The 15641-nt window shown below is 32.2% G+C and overlaps 2 protein-coding genes across 3 annotated transcripts; both read left to right on the top strand.

Annotated features, from left to right (window-relative positions):
• The first annotated feature begins 5693 nt into the window (after positions 1-5693).
• Positions 5694-9663, top strand: LOC112753025 (probable protein S-acyltransferase 14). The gene is made up of 7 exons (XM_025801586.3): positions 5694-6359; positions 6839-7058; positions 7168-7259; positions 7996-8119; positions 8191-8276; positions 8490-8555; positions 9130-9663. Exons 1-7 carry the CDS (start codon positions 6150-6152, stop codon positions 9247-9249), a joined length of 918 nt encoding a protein of 305 aa, XP_025657371.1. The 5' UTR covers positions 5694-6149; the 3' UTR covers positions 9250-9663.
• Positions 9664-10594: 931 nt separating this feature from the next.
• On the top strand, positions 10595-13930 carry LOC112752989 (uncharacterized). Of its 2 annotated transcripts, none has more exons than XM_025801583.3 (7): positions 10595-10841; positions 11177-11521; positions 12213-12370; positions 12450-12530; positions 12805-12880; positions 12967-13062; positions 13571-13930. In XM_025801583.3, exons 2-7 carry the CDS (start codon positions 11188-11190, stop codon positions 13720-13722), a joined length of 897 nt encoding a protein of 298 aa, XP_025657368.1. In that variant the 5' UTR covers positions 10595-10841; positions 11177-11187; the 3' UTR covers positions 13723-13930. The 2 variants fall into 2 exon arrangements, with proteins under 2 accessions (XP_025657368.1, XP_025657369.1); XM_025801584.2 differs by having other exon boundaries at positions 10618-10841; positions 11182-11521.
• The last annotated feature ends 1711 nt before the right edge of the window (positions 13931-15641 follow it).

Genomic DNA, 15641 nt, shown 5'->3' with positions numbered 1-15641 from the left:
ATAAACTCACGTGGAGAATACCTTGATGAAGGCTTCCTCTCTCTTGTAGACCTTATGAGTGCATTTGCAGGAATTTCCAAAGCTGGTTCTTCATCTTGATCATCATCACCAACTTCATCAAGTATCGGATCAACTGTTTCATCTTCACCTGCACTTGTATCATGCTCATTATTTTGAGCTTCAACTCTACCATCTTCTACCATAGGCATAGAGGGAGTAATATCCATCTCAGAAAAATCATTACTAGGCTGAACCATTGGCTTCTTTGCATGATCAACATCCTTCAATGTTTGGTCTTCAACAAAGACAACATCTCTACTTCGAATCACCTTCTTGTTAACAGGATCATAAAACCTGTAACCAAACTCATCCATGCCATAGCCAATAAAAATACACTGCCTAGTCTTTACATCAAGCTTAGATCTCTCATCTTTAGGAATATGAACAAAAATTTTACATCCAAAGACTCTTAAATGATCATAAGAAACATCATTACCTGACCATACCTTCTCTGGCACTTCAAATTGCAAGGGAACACATGGTGTCCGGTTCAAGACATGAACAACAGTGCTCAAAGCTTCACCCCAAAAGGATTTTGCCAATCCAGATTGTGACAACAAGCACCTAACTCTTTCAACCAGTGTTCTGTTCATTCTTTCAGCCAAGCCATTCAACTGAGGAGTCTTTGGAGGAGTCTTCTGATGTCTTATACCATGCTCTTTACAATAAGCATCAAATGGACTTGAGTACTCACCACCATTGTTAGTACGAATGCATTTCAACTTCTTCCCAGTTTCTCTTTCAACAGAAGCTTGAAATTGCTTGAACACATTCAAAACTTGATCTTTGGTCTTCAAAGTGTAAACCCATAATTTTCTAGAATGATCATCAATAAAGGTTACAAAATAGATAGACCCTCCAAGTGTTCTTGTCTTCATCGGCCCACATACATCAGAATGCACCAAGTCAAGTATCTCCGGCTTCCTTGAAGGTGGATGGCTCTTAAAAGAGACCCTGTTTTGTTTTCCAGCAAAACAATGATTGCACTTTTGCAAAGCAACCTTACAACCAGATAAAAGATTCCTTTTGGATAACATATTCATGCCTTTCTCACTCATATGACATAATCTCTTATGCCATAAATTAGTTTCATCAACAAACTCAGCAGCATTAACAACATCTTTCACAATTTTTGCTTGAGTTAAATAAAGAGTAGAGTGTCTTGTACCTCTAGCAACAACCATGGAACCCTTGGTGAGCTTCCAGCTATCACGAGAAAATGAGCTATCAAAGTCTTCATCACACAACTTACCAACAGAAAGTAAGTTCAACCGAATATATGGAACATGCTTCACACGCTTCAAAGTCAACTTGGTACCGTTGGAGGTTTCTAAACAAACTTGTCCAACACCAACACATTTTGCAACACCTTGATGAGCCATTTTCACATCACCAAAATCACCAGGAGTATAGGACGTAAACAAATCCCTCCTAGATGTAACATGAATAGAAGCACCGCTATCAATCACCCAACTAGTGCTATTATCAACAAGGTTAACAGATTCAAACTCCTCAACAACAACAAAATCATCATGAGTTACATTAACCTTGTCTTCCTTGTTACCATCATCTTTATTTGTGCTCTTGTCTTTACTTGCCTTGACTTTCTCCTTCTTTAGCTGCCAACAAAATCTCTTCACATGTCCCTTTTGACCACAATGATGACACTCAATATTCTTATACTTTCCTCGAGACTTGCTTATGCTTTGATCTCTACCTTTAGGACCTCGACTTTTGCTTCTCCTCCTAAACTCAGAAACAATAACATCTGAATGTGTAGTCGATGTACCTTGTGACTTTCTTCTAATCTCTTCATTCAAAACACTGCTCTTGGCAAGATCCATAGAGATTACACCATCAGGAGCAGAATTGGACAATGACATTCTAAGAATTTCCCACGAGTCTAGTAAGGAGCCAAGAAGTAACAATCCTTGAACCTCTTCATCAAACTTGATGCCCATGGAAGATAACTGATTCATAATTCCTTGGAAATTATTCAAGTGATCTGTCATTGATGTCCCATTTGTATACTTCAAAGCCAACAACTGCTTGATCAAAAACATCTTGTTATTCCCAGTTTTTCGAGCATACAACTGTTCAACCTTAATCCAAAGGGTTCGAGCATGTGTCTCTCCAATAATATGGTTCAACACATTATCGTCATCCCACTGCCAAATATATCCACAGACTTATCTATGCAACAAAGTCCAATCATCATCAGACTTATCATTAGGCTTCTCTGTACCAAAAACTGGTTGATGAAAATTTTTGACATAAAGCAAATCTTCCATCTTTGACTTCCACAAATCATAATTAGGACCATTAAGAGTGATCATCCTACTAGTATTAGTATTAGCTTCCATTGTTCACAGAATCACAAGCCCAGAAAAATACCAACAAGCTCTTATACTAGTATGAAAGAGCCTAGCAGCGGAAACGACACAAATGTCCAACACAAGAACAATATGGAAGCATTCACAACATAATATGGCAGCAACTATAACAAGCAAATATAGCAAGTAAAACAATAACAAGAACACACCGAGATTTTAACGTGGAAAACCCTCTCAATGTGAGAGGTAAAAAACCACGGGTCGTCCAGACCAATGAAATAGCTCCACTATAATCAAATGAGGTACAAGAGAGTCTCAAACAAAGCACAAAAATATGCATATAACCAGCCAAAACATCAAAGCACCAAAGCTCACAAATAAGAAGCAAGAAGATGAAATATACCCAAAAAAATAGAGCTGATGTCGAAGCTAATTTCTCCCACTGAAGACCTCCAATTAAAATCTTCACCGTTAAGAATGAAGAACAAGATGTGAAGAATCTACAGTACAAATTTCACATCGATCCAACGGTGAAAGAATGAGAAACTATCATTCCAAGATTGCTGCTCTGTGTAAAAACGGGAAACCTAATTTCTCTCTTGCGAAGCCAATTTCTCCTACGGCAAACATTCAATCAACATCTCCACCGACCAGAATGAAGAACAAGATGATAGGAACACGCAGTTTGAATTTCAAGCCGATCCAACGGTGAACAACTGAGAAACTTCCATTTGAAATTTACTGCTTTGGGAAAAAATGGGAATTCTATTTTTCTCTCTTCTCTCTCACTTAGTGGCTATTCTCTCTCTCTCAAAAAACCTCAAAAAACTGAATTAGGGTTGTGACACTAGGGTGCAAGAATACACCCCCAAAATGTTGGACTTGAGCCTTACAAAGGAGAGAAAAAAAACCCAACAAAAATAACAAAAATTGATGCTAGAATCATCCAGGTAAAAGATCCATCAAATATCAATGTTTACAAAACAGTTATTATTTCATTTGCTTTTCATCCTTTTCACAATGCAGATCAGTATATGAGTGTATTAGTGGTTTTATTTAGCATACTCAATTAATTAATGCATTCAATTTATAAATAGAAACTTCTCAATCAGTTTGATATCTATACCCTAATCTTTTAAATCTTCTACATTAAAAATAGCTATTTCTTTTCAATAACATCTATAAATCTAACATATTTGAACGGACACTAGAGTAAATTCTCAATATTTACTAGAATAAGCTAATTAGCTAAATACACTAAAGAAAATTCTAATGCATCAAGAAAACCAACACTTAACTAAGAATACTTAACTAAGAAAACTAAAACTTCCTCCTTGAGCTCAAACTTCTATCAAATCATTTATGCATTAGCTCAAATTACTTAAACAATAACATTTCTTTTATATTTTTGAACTATTTGATTCTATCAAAGATGAAAAAAAGTATAAAATAATAAAACATACCGTATTAGAAGCTCCATGTCTAGCTCTCTCAAAAGCAGCTAAAGAAGCAAACATTTTTTCCTACATTCTTCTAATAAATTCTTGTATTGTTCTTTGCAAATCAAGTTCTCAATTGGTTTAATTCATTAGAACAAAAAAAAAATGTTGAATTTAATTATGTGGCACACTTTAAAAGATTTATTGTCTATTTTAAAGCTTATTCTTAGAGCATATTTCAATAACACAAGAAATCTTCTATATACAATTAAAAAATAATAGATTAAATTAAATTAAAAATTATAAAAGTAGTAGTGAAAAATAAAAAATACTCGAAGTTTCATTTAACATAGACATCAGGACTAATGCGAAGATGAACGTAAAGACTAACTTTTTGTATTATCTTTGTGAATTTTATCAAATCATATCTTTCTTTAAAATTGTACTGAGTTGAGTAGCATGCAGAAAACACATTAAACAAAGATCAAATGAGAGAAAAAAACACAAAACACAAAAACAAAACATGATAATAATTCAGAAGAAGGGAGTGGTGAGGTATATTGCGAGGGAAAAGCTCATGAACATTTCAGAATACATAGGTTTCAATCACATTTATTCCTCCTTCTTTTGCCTTCCGATCGGATAATAAGAACATATGCATATGGAAGATATATTTTAAACTCTTTTCTTCTCAATTGCATTGCTTAGTTGAAATGAATTCGTTATGATTTAGATTTTGACCTAATTAACATAAAAATTTATTATTTTCTATTTATACTAAATCTAAATTTTGAATGTCAAATATCCATCATAATAAACTCATAATTTAAAGGAAGGTTATTCTCTTATGAGGGTTTATGTCTGCGAGAGTTATAAATCTGAGTTTGGAGAGTTATGTGACGGATACATTTTTTAGAGTCGCATTTTGATGTTTACGTTTATATTCAGTTAAAAGATAATATTGATATGATTTTAAAATGTTAGAAATATAAATAAAACGATTAAAGTATTAAAAATAAATTTAAGACTTACTCTAATCTTTGAGAAAAAAAATACTATACTCTATTTTAAAATACTTAGAGATTAAAATACCTTTTAAGGCTTTTTAATACCTCTAAAACACACATTAAATTTGAAAAAATGTCCCAACTTTAATAAGATGGTGAATATGAACCCATCTAAGCTATTATCTCCCAAACATACACTATTATACGGTTTTTCCCAATGAAAACTCCTTCGTCACTTTCCACACTGCTTTGAAAATTTCAATTTGTCATATAATTTTGAGTACTTCAAGTAATGTAATTATATCCAAGTCTCCTTCTAGATTCTTTGACCAAAATGAAGCCGTAATTAACTAATTAGGTATTCCGTCACTGATTATTAGTTATCAACAACCACTACTAGATACCAATGATATAATTAATTGAGAAGTGTTAGGGAGATAATAATTTTGTTGAACAATATGAATAATTATTAATTAAATTAAAATATACCACACTTTTAAATTAGTTTTTTAAATTTTAATATAAAAATAATCATCCGTACACTAGTAAAATAAACATCCGATATATCTATTGTTTATATTGTTTAATATTTTTATTGTTTACTTATACTTTTTCTAATTAATATTACTAAACAACTAATCACTTTATTATAAGCTCTTACTAACCTTGTCTGAAAAAAAAACCTAATAATAAAGTAGAAAATTTTAAATTGTTATTTTTATTTAATATTATTTAAAAGTTAAAAATATTATCTTGTTTTGTACTACAGTAAAAAGCTTCTACTTTTGAATTCTTAATTATTCATTTTTGGTAACAACAATGGATATTATTAGTTTGAGAAAAACATCATCATCATAGTTAATTTATCACCAAAATAAATAAGAGATCAACTTTAGCACATAAAAATCCCTCTGTCCTTGTAATAATTTCCCAACAAATAAATAACAGAAAATACAAAAATAAAAGAAATAAATTTTACCATTTTCGTCTCATAATAGCATCTATCTCTGTGGTGTGTTTTCTTCAAATCTTCTTCACGGAAAACAGAAAATCTCGCCCCAATTCACCATAAACCCTAGATTCACCAAACTCACCGACACAAACACAGCTCCCATTCTCTTGGTGTCGGAGCAACGCTGTTTCTACTTTCTCGCCATGTGTTATTTTTGGGTGCAAAAAAGCGGCTGATTTTTTATTTTTATAATTTTTTTGAGCACTATCGGGTCGTGTTCCGATTCTGGGGTGGCTCCGATTATCGGAAAGTTAAGATCTTTGGTGTTGAATCGCGCTGGGACTGTCGCTCCTCGATTATGCATAGATCTGGAGCTACAATGGCTTGGAACGTGTTCAAGTTCTGCACCGCCCTCAGAGGCTTGGGTTCGATCATGATACTTTTGGTTCTTGGGGTTGTTGGTGTTACTTATTATGCTGTTGTTTTGACCAATTACGGTCCTGTGTTGTCTGCTGGAGGCCTTGATTGTCTTCTCGCCATCGCAGTGCTGATCTTGTTTCATGGTTTGGTAAACTTCAATTCCTGAATTCCACATCTTTTGTTCTTTTTTGCCTTCAAAATTGTGTTTGTTTGAATTTGAGCTAAAGCTCATTGAAAATGTGAGCTTTTTTTAGCTCAGGATGAGATGTTTGCTAATTTAATTTTGAAACTCAGCTTGTTATAACTTGCAATTAGCAAATGGTTGTCACTTAGGGAATAGGGATCGATATGTTGGTACAGTGAATGGCTTAGACTGTGTTGTTTGGTAGATGAAACTGAAAAGTTGAGTTTTTTGGGAAGAGGATGGAATAAAAAATGCTTGTTACTTTATTAAATGGAACCCATTTGTATGATATCTTCAGCTTACTGTTGATTTGGAAACCCTGCATCAAGTTGACAAAAATGTGTATAGCTTGTGTTTTGATTTATTTAGTTAGTTAGATGGATTAATGAAATATCTTAGCTTAAAAATAATGTGGTGGTTGAAAATTGTTTGATGATATGCAGTTGATTATGCTGTTGTGGAGTTACTTTTCTGTCGTATTTACGGATCCGGGAAGTGTGCCTCCAAACTGGAGGCCTGCAATTGATGAGGAAAGAGGAGAGGACGATCCATTGGTTGCCTCCGAGTTTGGTAATCTGCAATCTGATCCTTCTGGTCAACGTGTCCGTTACTGCCGGAAGTGCAACCAGCTCAAGCCGCCTCGATGCCATCATTGTTCAGTTTGTGAGTTTTTGGACAAAATCTTCCATATTTGTACTGCCACATCAATGCCGAGCCAGGATGATGTCTTTTCATTTTCTGTTTTATTTATTTATTTATTTATTTTTACTAGGTGGACGATGTGTGCTGAAGATGGACCACCATTGCGTCTGGGTAGTTAACTGTGTTGGTGCTCTAAATTACAAGTATTTCCTCCTTTTCTTGGTATGGTGCCTTAACTAGAGTTATTTATTATCTTGTTATCTAGCTATTGCTTCCGGCTTGCTAGGATGGTGTTTTGATATCTTTAACACTTTCATAAGCTATGCTAGCGTAGAACATAGAAACACACACTATACTTTGACCTCCTTTATTACTTTGAAATTTCCTTTTCTATTGCATAACACTGAAATTTAAAACAGATAAAAGTTTTGGCTATTAAAGTTGGATTGTTGCTCTTATTCTGGACTGTCATAGGGGATATTCATGCACAATAATGTTAGACTGATGTGGATTGAAATTCGGAGCATATTTATTACAACGCAAAGCGGCTAACATTTAAAAGGGGACTGTTACTTTTATTGCTATATTCATGGCTTAGGCTAATTTCTACCTTTGGAATAGCTGAACGTTTTATAATTTCAGTTTTGTAGTCTAATCCTACTGGATAGATAATGGAAATGTCATTTTAGTTCTGGCTTATGTGCTTTAGTTTATACAAGTGTCCTGTCCTGCATGAACTGTAGCTAATTCGCCAGTTGAGGCAATGATTGAATGATACTTTAAAAAGGTTATAGTTGTGAGTTTCTTTACCTATGCTGTCGGTATGAACTTTGCATTTGACGTGTAGTTAGTCTTTGTACTTTTCACATGAGTGGTTGTGGATTATTTGTTCTCTATTTGTGGCTTAAATTGCAAAATGCACATCATGGTTAATTCATCGGGTCAATTACTGGTGCAGTTCTATACATTTCTTGAGACGAGTCTTGTGACTGCATGCCTACTGCCACATTTCATAGCGTTCTTTAGTGATGGAGAAATTCCTGGAACACCTGGATCTCTTGCTACAACTTTTCTTGCTTTTGGTAGGGTTTCAAAACACTGCTTTTGTTTTACGTTCCATCTGTGAACTTTTATAACGCTGGATTAACTGCAGTTTTGAATCTGGCCTTCGCATTGAGTGTCATGGGATTTCTAATCATGCACATATCATTGGTGGCTGCTAATACAACAACTATTGAGGTAAACTCTTTCTTTTGCATTTTGCTTCTTGGATTTGGGAAAGTAGATCCTTGTGCTGTATGAATGTAGATCCTTTTCTTTTATTAATTAATATTGTTTATTTTATGTGGGCTGTGATAATATATAAATCTTTCATATGCTTTTCTTTCTTTTTTGATGTATGAAAGTTGGGTTATGTATAGCTGACAGAACTTTATTTCTTGTTGTGAGCAGGCATATGAGAAGAAAACAACTCCAAAATGGCGTTATGATCTTGGCCGTCGAAAAAATTTTGAACAGGTTTGTGTGTGATATTATATTCAGAATTCTTTCTTCTAAATATACTTTAATCATTAGATGTTCTTTATTCAGTACCCACTGCATTAAAATCTGACATAAATGTTGTCAATATCCTTACTATAGTAACTACAAATGATTGTTGTAGCTTTTTTTTTTGGGTCTTAAGTAGCAGTGCTAAATACCATTTGAACTTATAACATGTTTGACTTTGCTTTTAGAATCCCAAAACCATGCTTTAGGCAAAAAGTAGTGTAGGAAGCTTTTGTCAAACTCATCGATATGGGGCTCTACAAGAGCGAAAACAAATGTCAGCCTTTTCTTATTTTATTTGTTGCTTCCACTTCTGCTTCTGATTAAGTTGCTTTCTTCGTAAGTATGCTGAATATGTTCTAATCCAATGTTTATACCATGATATTTTTCTTCTTGATTATCCACCTAGAAAGTTCTTTGTAGAAAGTTCCTCAACAGTTGTGCAGTGCGCTTATTCCTCAATAGAAAGTTCTTTGTAGAAAGCTCTTAAACAATATGTAGTAAGTTGAAGCTAAATTCTGTTTTTTCTTTGCTTTGGTATCAGGTATTTGGGATGGACAAGAAATACTGGTTCATCCCTGCATATTCAGACGAAGATTTACGAAAAATGCCAGCACTACAAGGTCTTGATTATCCATCAAAACCAGACTTTGATTCCCAATAGTTATTAAGAAAACAGAAAGAAGCTAAATATATTTGCACATTATGTAACAAAATGACATGGTAACTCCACAACCCTTGTCTACTTTTATGTCTCTAACAGAGATGTAACTTGTAAAGTATATCTGATTTGAGCTCCTAGCAATTCATAGGCATAAGCACTTAGCATCAATTATTTAGAGAAAAAAAAAATGGGGTCATTTCAAAATGGATGCTTGTGTAATGTTGAAGTGAAGGAGAGAGCAATGGGGTGCAAGTTGTTGGTGTGTTTTGAAGAGGGAGCCATTGTTGTTTTTTTTAGTTAATTCATAATGTTAGGAAATGTTCAACAGGTAATGCAATTTTCTTTTCTTTAGCTTTCATATATTTGATTGGAAATTTGAAATCTAATCCAATTCCGTGAATTTTAGCTTAGTAATGATTATCTTTGATTATGATTTTAGAAGGAAAAGGTTAACGGTTGTATTAATTCCTTCAGATGGTCGTTATTATTTTAACGAGTTTGTCTTCTTATTATATTTAACATTTTATATTCACATAAATTATTACTTTTAAACGTTGTTTTTTAAGCTTGCGAATTTGGATCTGCTATTACGATGAAAATGGAAAATTATCCAGTTTAACTTTGTATAATCAAATGGCAACAAATATGAGGAAGAAATTTTTTACCAAAAATGTAACATATTTATTAAGTAAAATAAAATATTCAAATAATTAATATTAAAAATAAACAAATATCTATCATCATTTTATTTTAAAAATTAAAACGTGACAATTTTTTAATCATTGCAAAAGTACAAAGCAGTTGGAAGTTTTTTTTTTTTGGGGGGGTAAAAAACTCCTCCATAATTGAATTCAACATAAATGTTGACATTAACATTTATTTACAAATAACATTCCAACACTCGAGAAAATCGCTCCAGTATTTCCATTTATTTGTATCCTGTGAAACCTCTTCATTTTGATATTTTTCTCAGCATTTAATTATTTTTCTATTAAATCATACTTTAAACAATTTTTATATTATTATAATAAATGGTGAAGACTTAGAAATGTCTTAATATGAAGTTGATTGTTGAAAACCGTTCAATGATTATTCAATCAAATTTATTGAATTATTTAACGATTTTTAAATATCAACTTCGTATCAAAATAACTGCATATAGATTTTCACCATAATAAATACATTAAAACTAAACTTAAATTCTAATACCAAAAAGAATCACTTGATAAAGAACAAATTTAAAATTATGAAAGAAAAAAGAAAATGCATTAAATGTTAATTGCCATCGTGTTACAAGTTGCAACTTACAAGAACATGCTACAAGTTTAGCTACGTATTAAAATTTGAACCCGGTGAGGAAGAAAGAGAGGGAGCCAGAAGGTTCTAGCTTTCGCCAAATGAAATGAAATAAATACACGTGTCACTCTCTCCGTGATGTGCCTCTAACATATAAACTGGCCCCTTTTGTTTCCCTTCAGTTTCAAATCTTAAAAAAAAAAAAAAATTACAATCCAACAGAATAGCGTAGATTGTTCCGTTTTTCACTTCTTTGTCTTCTCCCCTCCTTCAATCTTAAGACTCAATCTATTGAGGTAATAATTTCATCCTCGATTTCGTGCTATGTATAATATTTAATTTAATCTAATTTGATGTTTTTGTGATCATAACCTATTGGTTTATCCAAAATTATAAATAAATGAAATTTTAAACTGAATTATACAATGTGTTAATCTATTCAAACCATTTATTACGTGCAGACATGCAATTTGTGTAGTTTAAAATATTTATCTTATGAATATATATGTTAGATGTTAGATGTTAGATATTAGGAGTGGCAGAAGGGTGAATTTTTTTGGCTACAAACTTCTGCGTGATTGTGTTTATTTAATTTTTGTTTCTTGGACTTTTGTTGCTTTGTATTGTGAAGATTAGATTATAATGAGTATGAAGAAGGGTAGAGAAGTTGGAGATAATATTTTTGAATCCAGATATGGGTTTGGAGATTTTGGATTCGGTAGAAGTATGATGATGATGCCAAGTGTGTTTGGAAGCAGAGATCCATTTGATGATCCTTTTTTCAGTGACCCTTTTGATAGCTTTTTTTGTCCAAGTAATAGAACCACAATGCAGCAAAACCCAAGCAAAGAAAAAGGAGTTGTCATAAAGGAATTAGGCTCTGATGATGAAGAGGGAAATGGTGATTTCCCTGATCAGAACATTCATAGATCAACCATGGAACCTTCTGTGGAGCATCCAGATGATGATGATAATGGTAATTTTATATAGGAAAAGTATAGGGTACCAACATATTATCTGCCAACTTGTCAACTCTTATTTATATTTGTGTTTCATGGAAGTGTGTTCGTAGATGTGTCTAATAATTAATATATTTTAAATACATGTATAAAGAGACACATCCAGAAAATATATCTATAAAGACACTTCTATTAAACACAGTTACAAAAAAGACATTTTTATTAGACACATCCATGAACAAACTTCCATGAAACACAATTATAAATAAGAGTTGGCAGAAGTTGGCAGATATGCTGTTGGTAACGTAGCGGAACCGTTTTATATATATTATTATATACTTCCTCTGTTTTAATATATTTGTGAAGTTTCAAAAACAGTGAAGTTTCACTATAGTAGCTTCTTTTTTGTCAAGATAATATTAATTAGTGTTTTCAGTGACACCTTTAATTTAATATTTGATGATTCAATATTCATTAATTAGATGCATTTACTTATTTTTGAGTAATTCTGTCTATGTTAGTTGCTACCAATATCTGTCTAGTACTTTTATCAATGTGTTTTTGGTTGTATGACGGTTATTTTGAAATAGATCATTTGTTTCGTTATATAGAACCGATGTTACTTAGTAGGACAAGACTTATTTGTTTGTTTAACTTGCATATATGTTTCACTTACATGTACTTACTAATTTGTTGATTATGTATTAGAGAAAAAGCAGAGTAATGTAACTTACAAGAATGATCATTACAAGGTGGAACCTCCAAAATCTCGCAGTGCTTCTTTTCAGACAAGCAGAGTAACGTATGGCGGCGTGGATGGTGCATATTATACTTCAACTAGAACCAGAAGGACAGGAACGGACGGGGTATGTAACTTACTCGCATGGTGGTTTGTTGCGTTGATTATGGTTTAGAACTAATGTCATCTCTGTTAATGTGAGTTAGGCGATAATTGAGGAAAGGAAAGAAGCCGACACAAGAACAGGGGAGGCTTCACATAGGATAAGCAGAGGAATCCATGATAAGGTGTGTAAATATGACTGCCAGAAAAATGCATTCTGCAGTTACTAGTGTCACATTGTTAAATTTCAAACTCCGAAGTTAATGGAAAATTTTTTCAATTTTACTAGTTTAGGTTCCAAAACTGAGTTTGCAAAGAGTTTTGAAATTCATCAGTTGGGTAACCTTGTTTAGCTTTGTGTCATGTGGTTGTTATGATGTGCATTTGTATGAAAAGAAATCAAACAAATTTGTTAGTGTTTTAAATAATGAGACTATACTCTTTGCGTCTCTTATGTAGGGTCATTCCCTTTTGAGGAAGCTTGGGTCGGACGGCAAGCTTGACACCAAACAGACACTGCATAATCTTGAGGAAGGTTTGTTCCTGCTGTATTTGACAATTTCACATGTAGCGAGGCTTTTCTTTTGTGAATATATATGTATTTTTTTCTTGACATTGCAGATGAGCTTGCCGGCTTCGAGGAAGCTTGGAAAGGAAAAAATATGGAGCATGGTGTGAAGGGTGGATTTGATGTGCATAGAAACCACTCAAACCAGGGTAAGTTTTGTATGCTTCCAGTTGATATAATCAAGTTTCTTTCAGCTCAATATCTGTTGTTTTGAAAACTCTAGGAAAATTATGTTTACTATAATGTTGTATGCTGCTGTAATGTGGCTATTACTGGCTAGAATCATGATGCTAAATAGTTTGAACCTAATTTAGGACCATGCATTGTTACCCTATTTCGAAACATGTGTTTGATGAGCTTGAGCTATATTTATGAATATATGGTATGCTTTTTTGTATGAAGCAAGGGTTAATTGCACTTTTCACCTCTGAACTTTAGGCTTATGTACTTTAGCCCTTAAAGTCTTAAACTTCAAAATGTGCAAACCGAGTTTCTGAATTTCCCTCACATATGTATATCTGTCGCATTTATGTTCGCTAACTTTATGAATTCGTGTTTTTCTGAATTTGAAATGGTGTTGTGTCCATGTTCGTATCAGTACAATATTTGACATGAATATAAAGCGTTACCTAAATTTTGAGCATATGATTGTTATAGGTTCTAGTGGTAGTGAGCAGAACAGAAACCAGGTTTGGGCAGTTCCATCTTGGGAGAATGCTGGAAGAGGGAGAGGATTTGGATCAAATCATGAAACAGGAACCGATCAAAGTGGAAGAACAAAGAAAGTAGTTAGGATCAACATTGAATGAAGGTTGAGACCCCTTATGATATGCTTGGTGGTTGATTTTCCAGCTGCTTTTCTGTTTTCTTGATTGAGAGAAACTAGTTGAATGCACCAAATTTTACTTGGTGTAGGTTTATTACGAGTTACTGATGTAAAGTTATACTAAAGTCCATGTTGTTACATATCTATCCTTACGACTGAGGTTAAAAGATATATTGTTTGGTCAATCATAATCGGGTGTCATTAGTAATAATTATTGATAAAACTTTTAGTTTAAAATATTAATCAAGTTAACCGACATTATGTATATTCAAATGGGAGGGTATTGCATTGTCCACTTATATAATAGCCGCCCAAGATTATATTAAAGTAACTATGGAAGTGCATATATTCAATCTTTAGACGAAACAAATATAAACAAACTAAAGCATGCTACCGTCGGTTTAAATTCACGAGACAATTAGATATGTTCAATTTTTTCAGTCTCGTGAGAAGATTTAGATGCGAGAAGAATCATTGCATGTATTATTTAATTCTTTTTGGGACTAGTGAGCTACGTAAGCAACCTGAATCTTTAATGTATATAAATATTTGCCATATTCCGACCAAATCAAAGTAAAATCTTCTGAAATTCATTATCATATGTAAAATCAGACATAGATAGATCTTATATAAAGGAAACTGAAAAAGGTTACAAAACAATGATTAGACCATGATTGGTTTTACTTTTACTATTTTCCTACGGCCGTCCAAATGTTTCTTGGGCTCAAATCAAACATGGAAAATAAGATTCTCTTGTATACAGAATGTAAATATCGTTTCACTGAGAATTATAATATAGTACTGTTATTTATGTATCTATGTATTATCTAGTTGTGAAGAGAAATTAAGGAAAAAAAATTAAGAGGCTATAATTTGATTAAGAAAGTGAGAAGAAAGATTATGCGGTATGTAGAAAACATTGTAATATTTATTCTAATATAATAAAGTTTAAGTGGTTTATTATGAATTGTATAAATAAATAACTAAATTCTAATATTAATTAATTTAATAATACCTAATATTAATTAATTTAATGATATTTCTATAAATTTAATATAAAGTTAGAAATTCTCTTTTGTAATTTATTTTTATAAATATATATATATATATATAAATTTAATTTTGATGCATTATCATTTAATAATTGCGTAAAATATTTTACATATTCTATCAATGCATTAAAACTAATATATAATGGATTGATTGGATTCTACTAATGCTACGGTAGTTATAATGGTTATTGTATGTTGCTAACACTAAAGTAATGCTTTTGTATTATTTAATAATGCTTTTTTAAAAGTGTTGCTAAAAAAATGTGATCAAAATATAAAAAAAATATTATTTTAATTTTAACAACATTTATACAATAATTACCGTAGAGTATATATATATATATAGTTTTATCAGTTTGTACAATAATTAAAAAAAGAAATAAATAATTTAGTTCCTAACTTTCCGACGCAACTACAATCAAGTTTTTTACAAAATTTAATTACAAATAAGCTTTTTACTATTAAAAAAAAAGAGAGAGAAATTATTTATTAGTCAACAGAAAAAATTTATATGTATTGCTTTTCAATGATTAAAGATTATAAGTATTTAAATTTAGTTAGGAATTAATGTGTTTCTTAAAAACAATATTAGAAACTTATTTGTATTTTTCTCTAATATAACATATACTTTTATTTGACGTTATTTTAGAGCATCATCTAACTTTTCTTTGTTGATTGTTATCAGAATTCAACAAACCTTAAGGAGAAGCTAGCGTGGTTGGCATGTTACGTTTTTATTTTTCTAAAAGTTCTTACGTTAATACAAGTTCTTACGAATCACATACACGCCCTCTGAAAAGTGAAAAGTAAGGTTTGGACGATAACACAAAGGGACACTCTACTATACAGC

The sequence above is a fragment of the Arachis hypogaea genome, chromosome 2 (assembly GCF_003086295.3).
Source record: "Arachis hypogaea cultivar Tifrunner chromosome 2, arahy.Tifrunner.gnm2.J5K5, whole genome shotgun sequence".
Taxonomy (NCBI): domain Eukaryota; kingdom Viridiplantae; phylum Streptophyta; class Magnoliopsida; order Fabales; family Fabaceae; genus Arachis; species Arachis hypogaea.
Note: the sequence above shows the minus strand (reverse complement) of the source record. Positions and strands in the feature narration are given on the sequence as shown.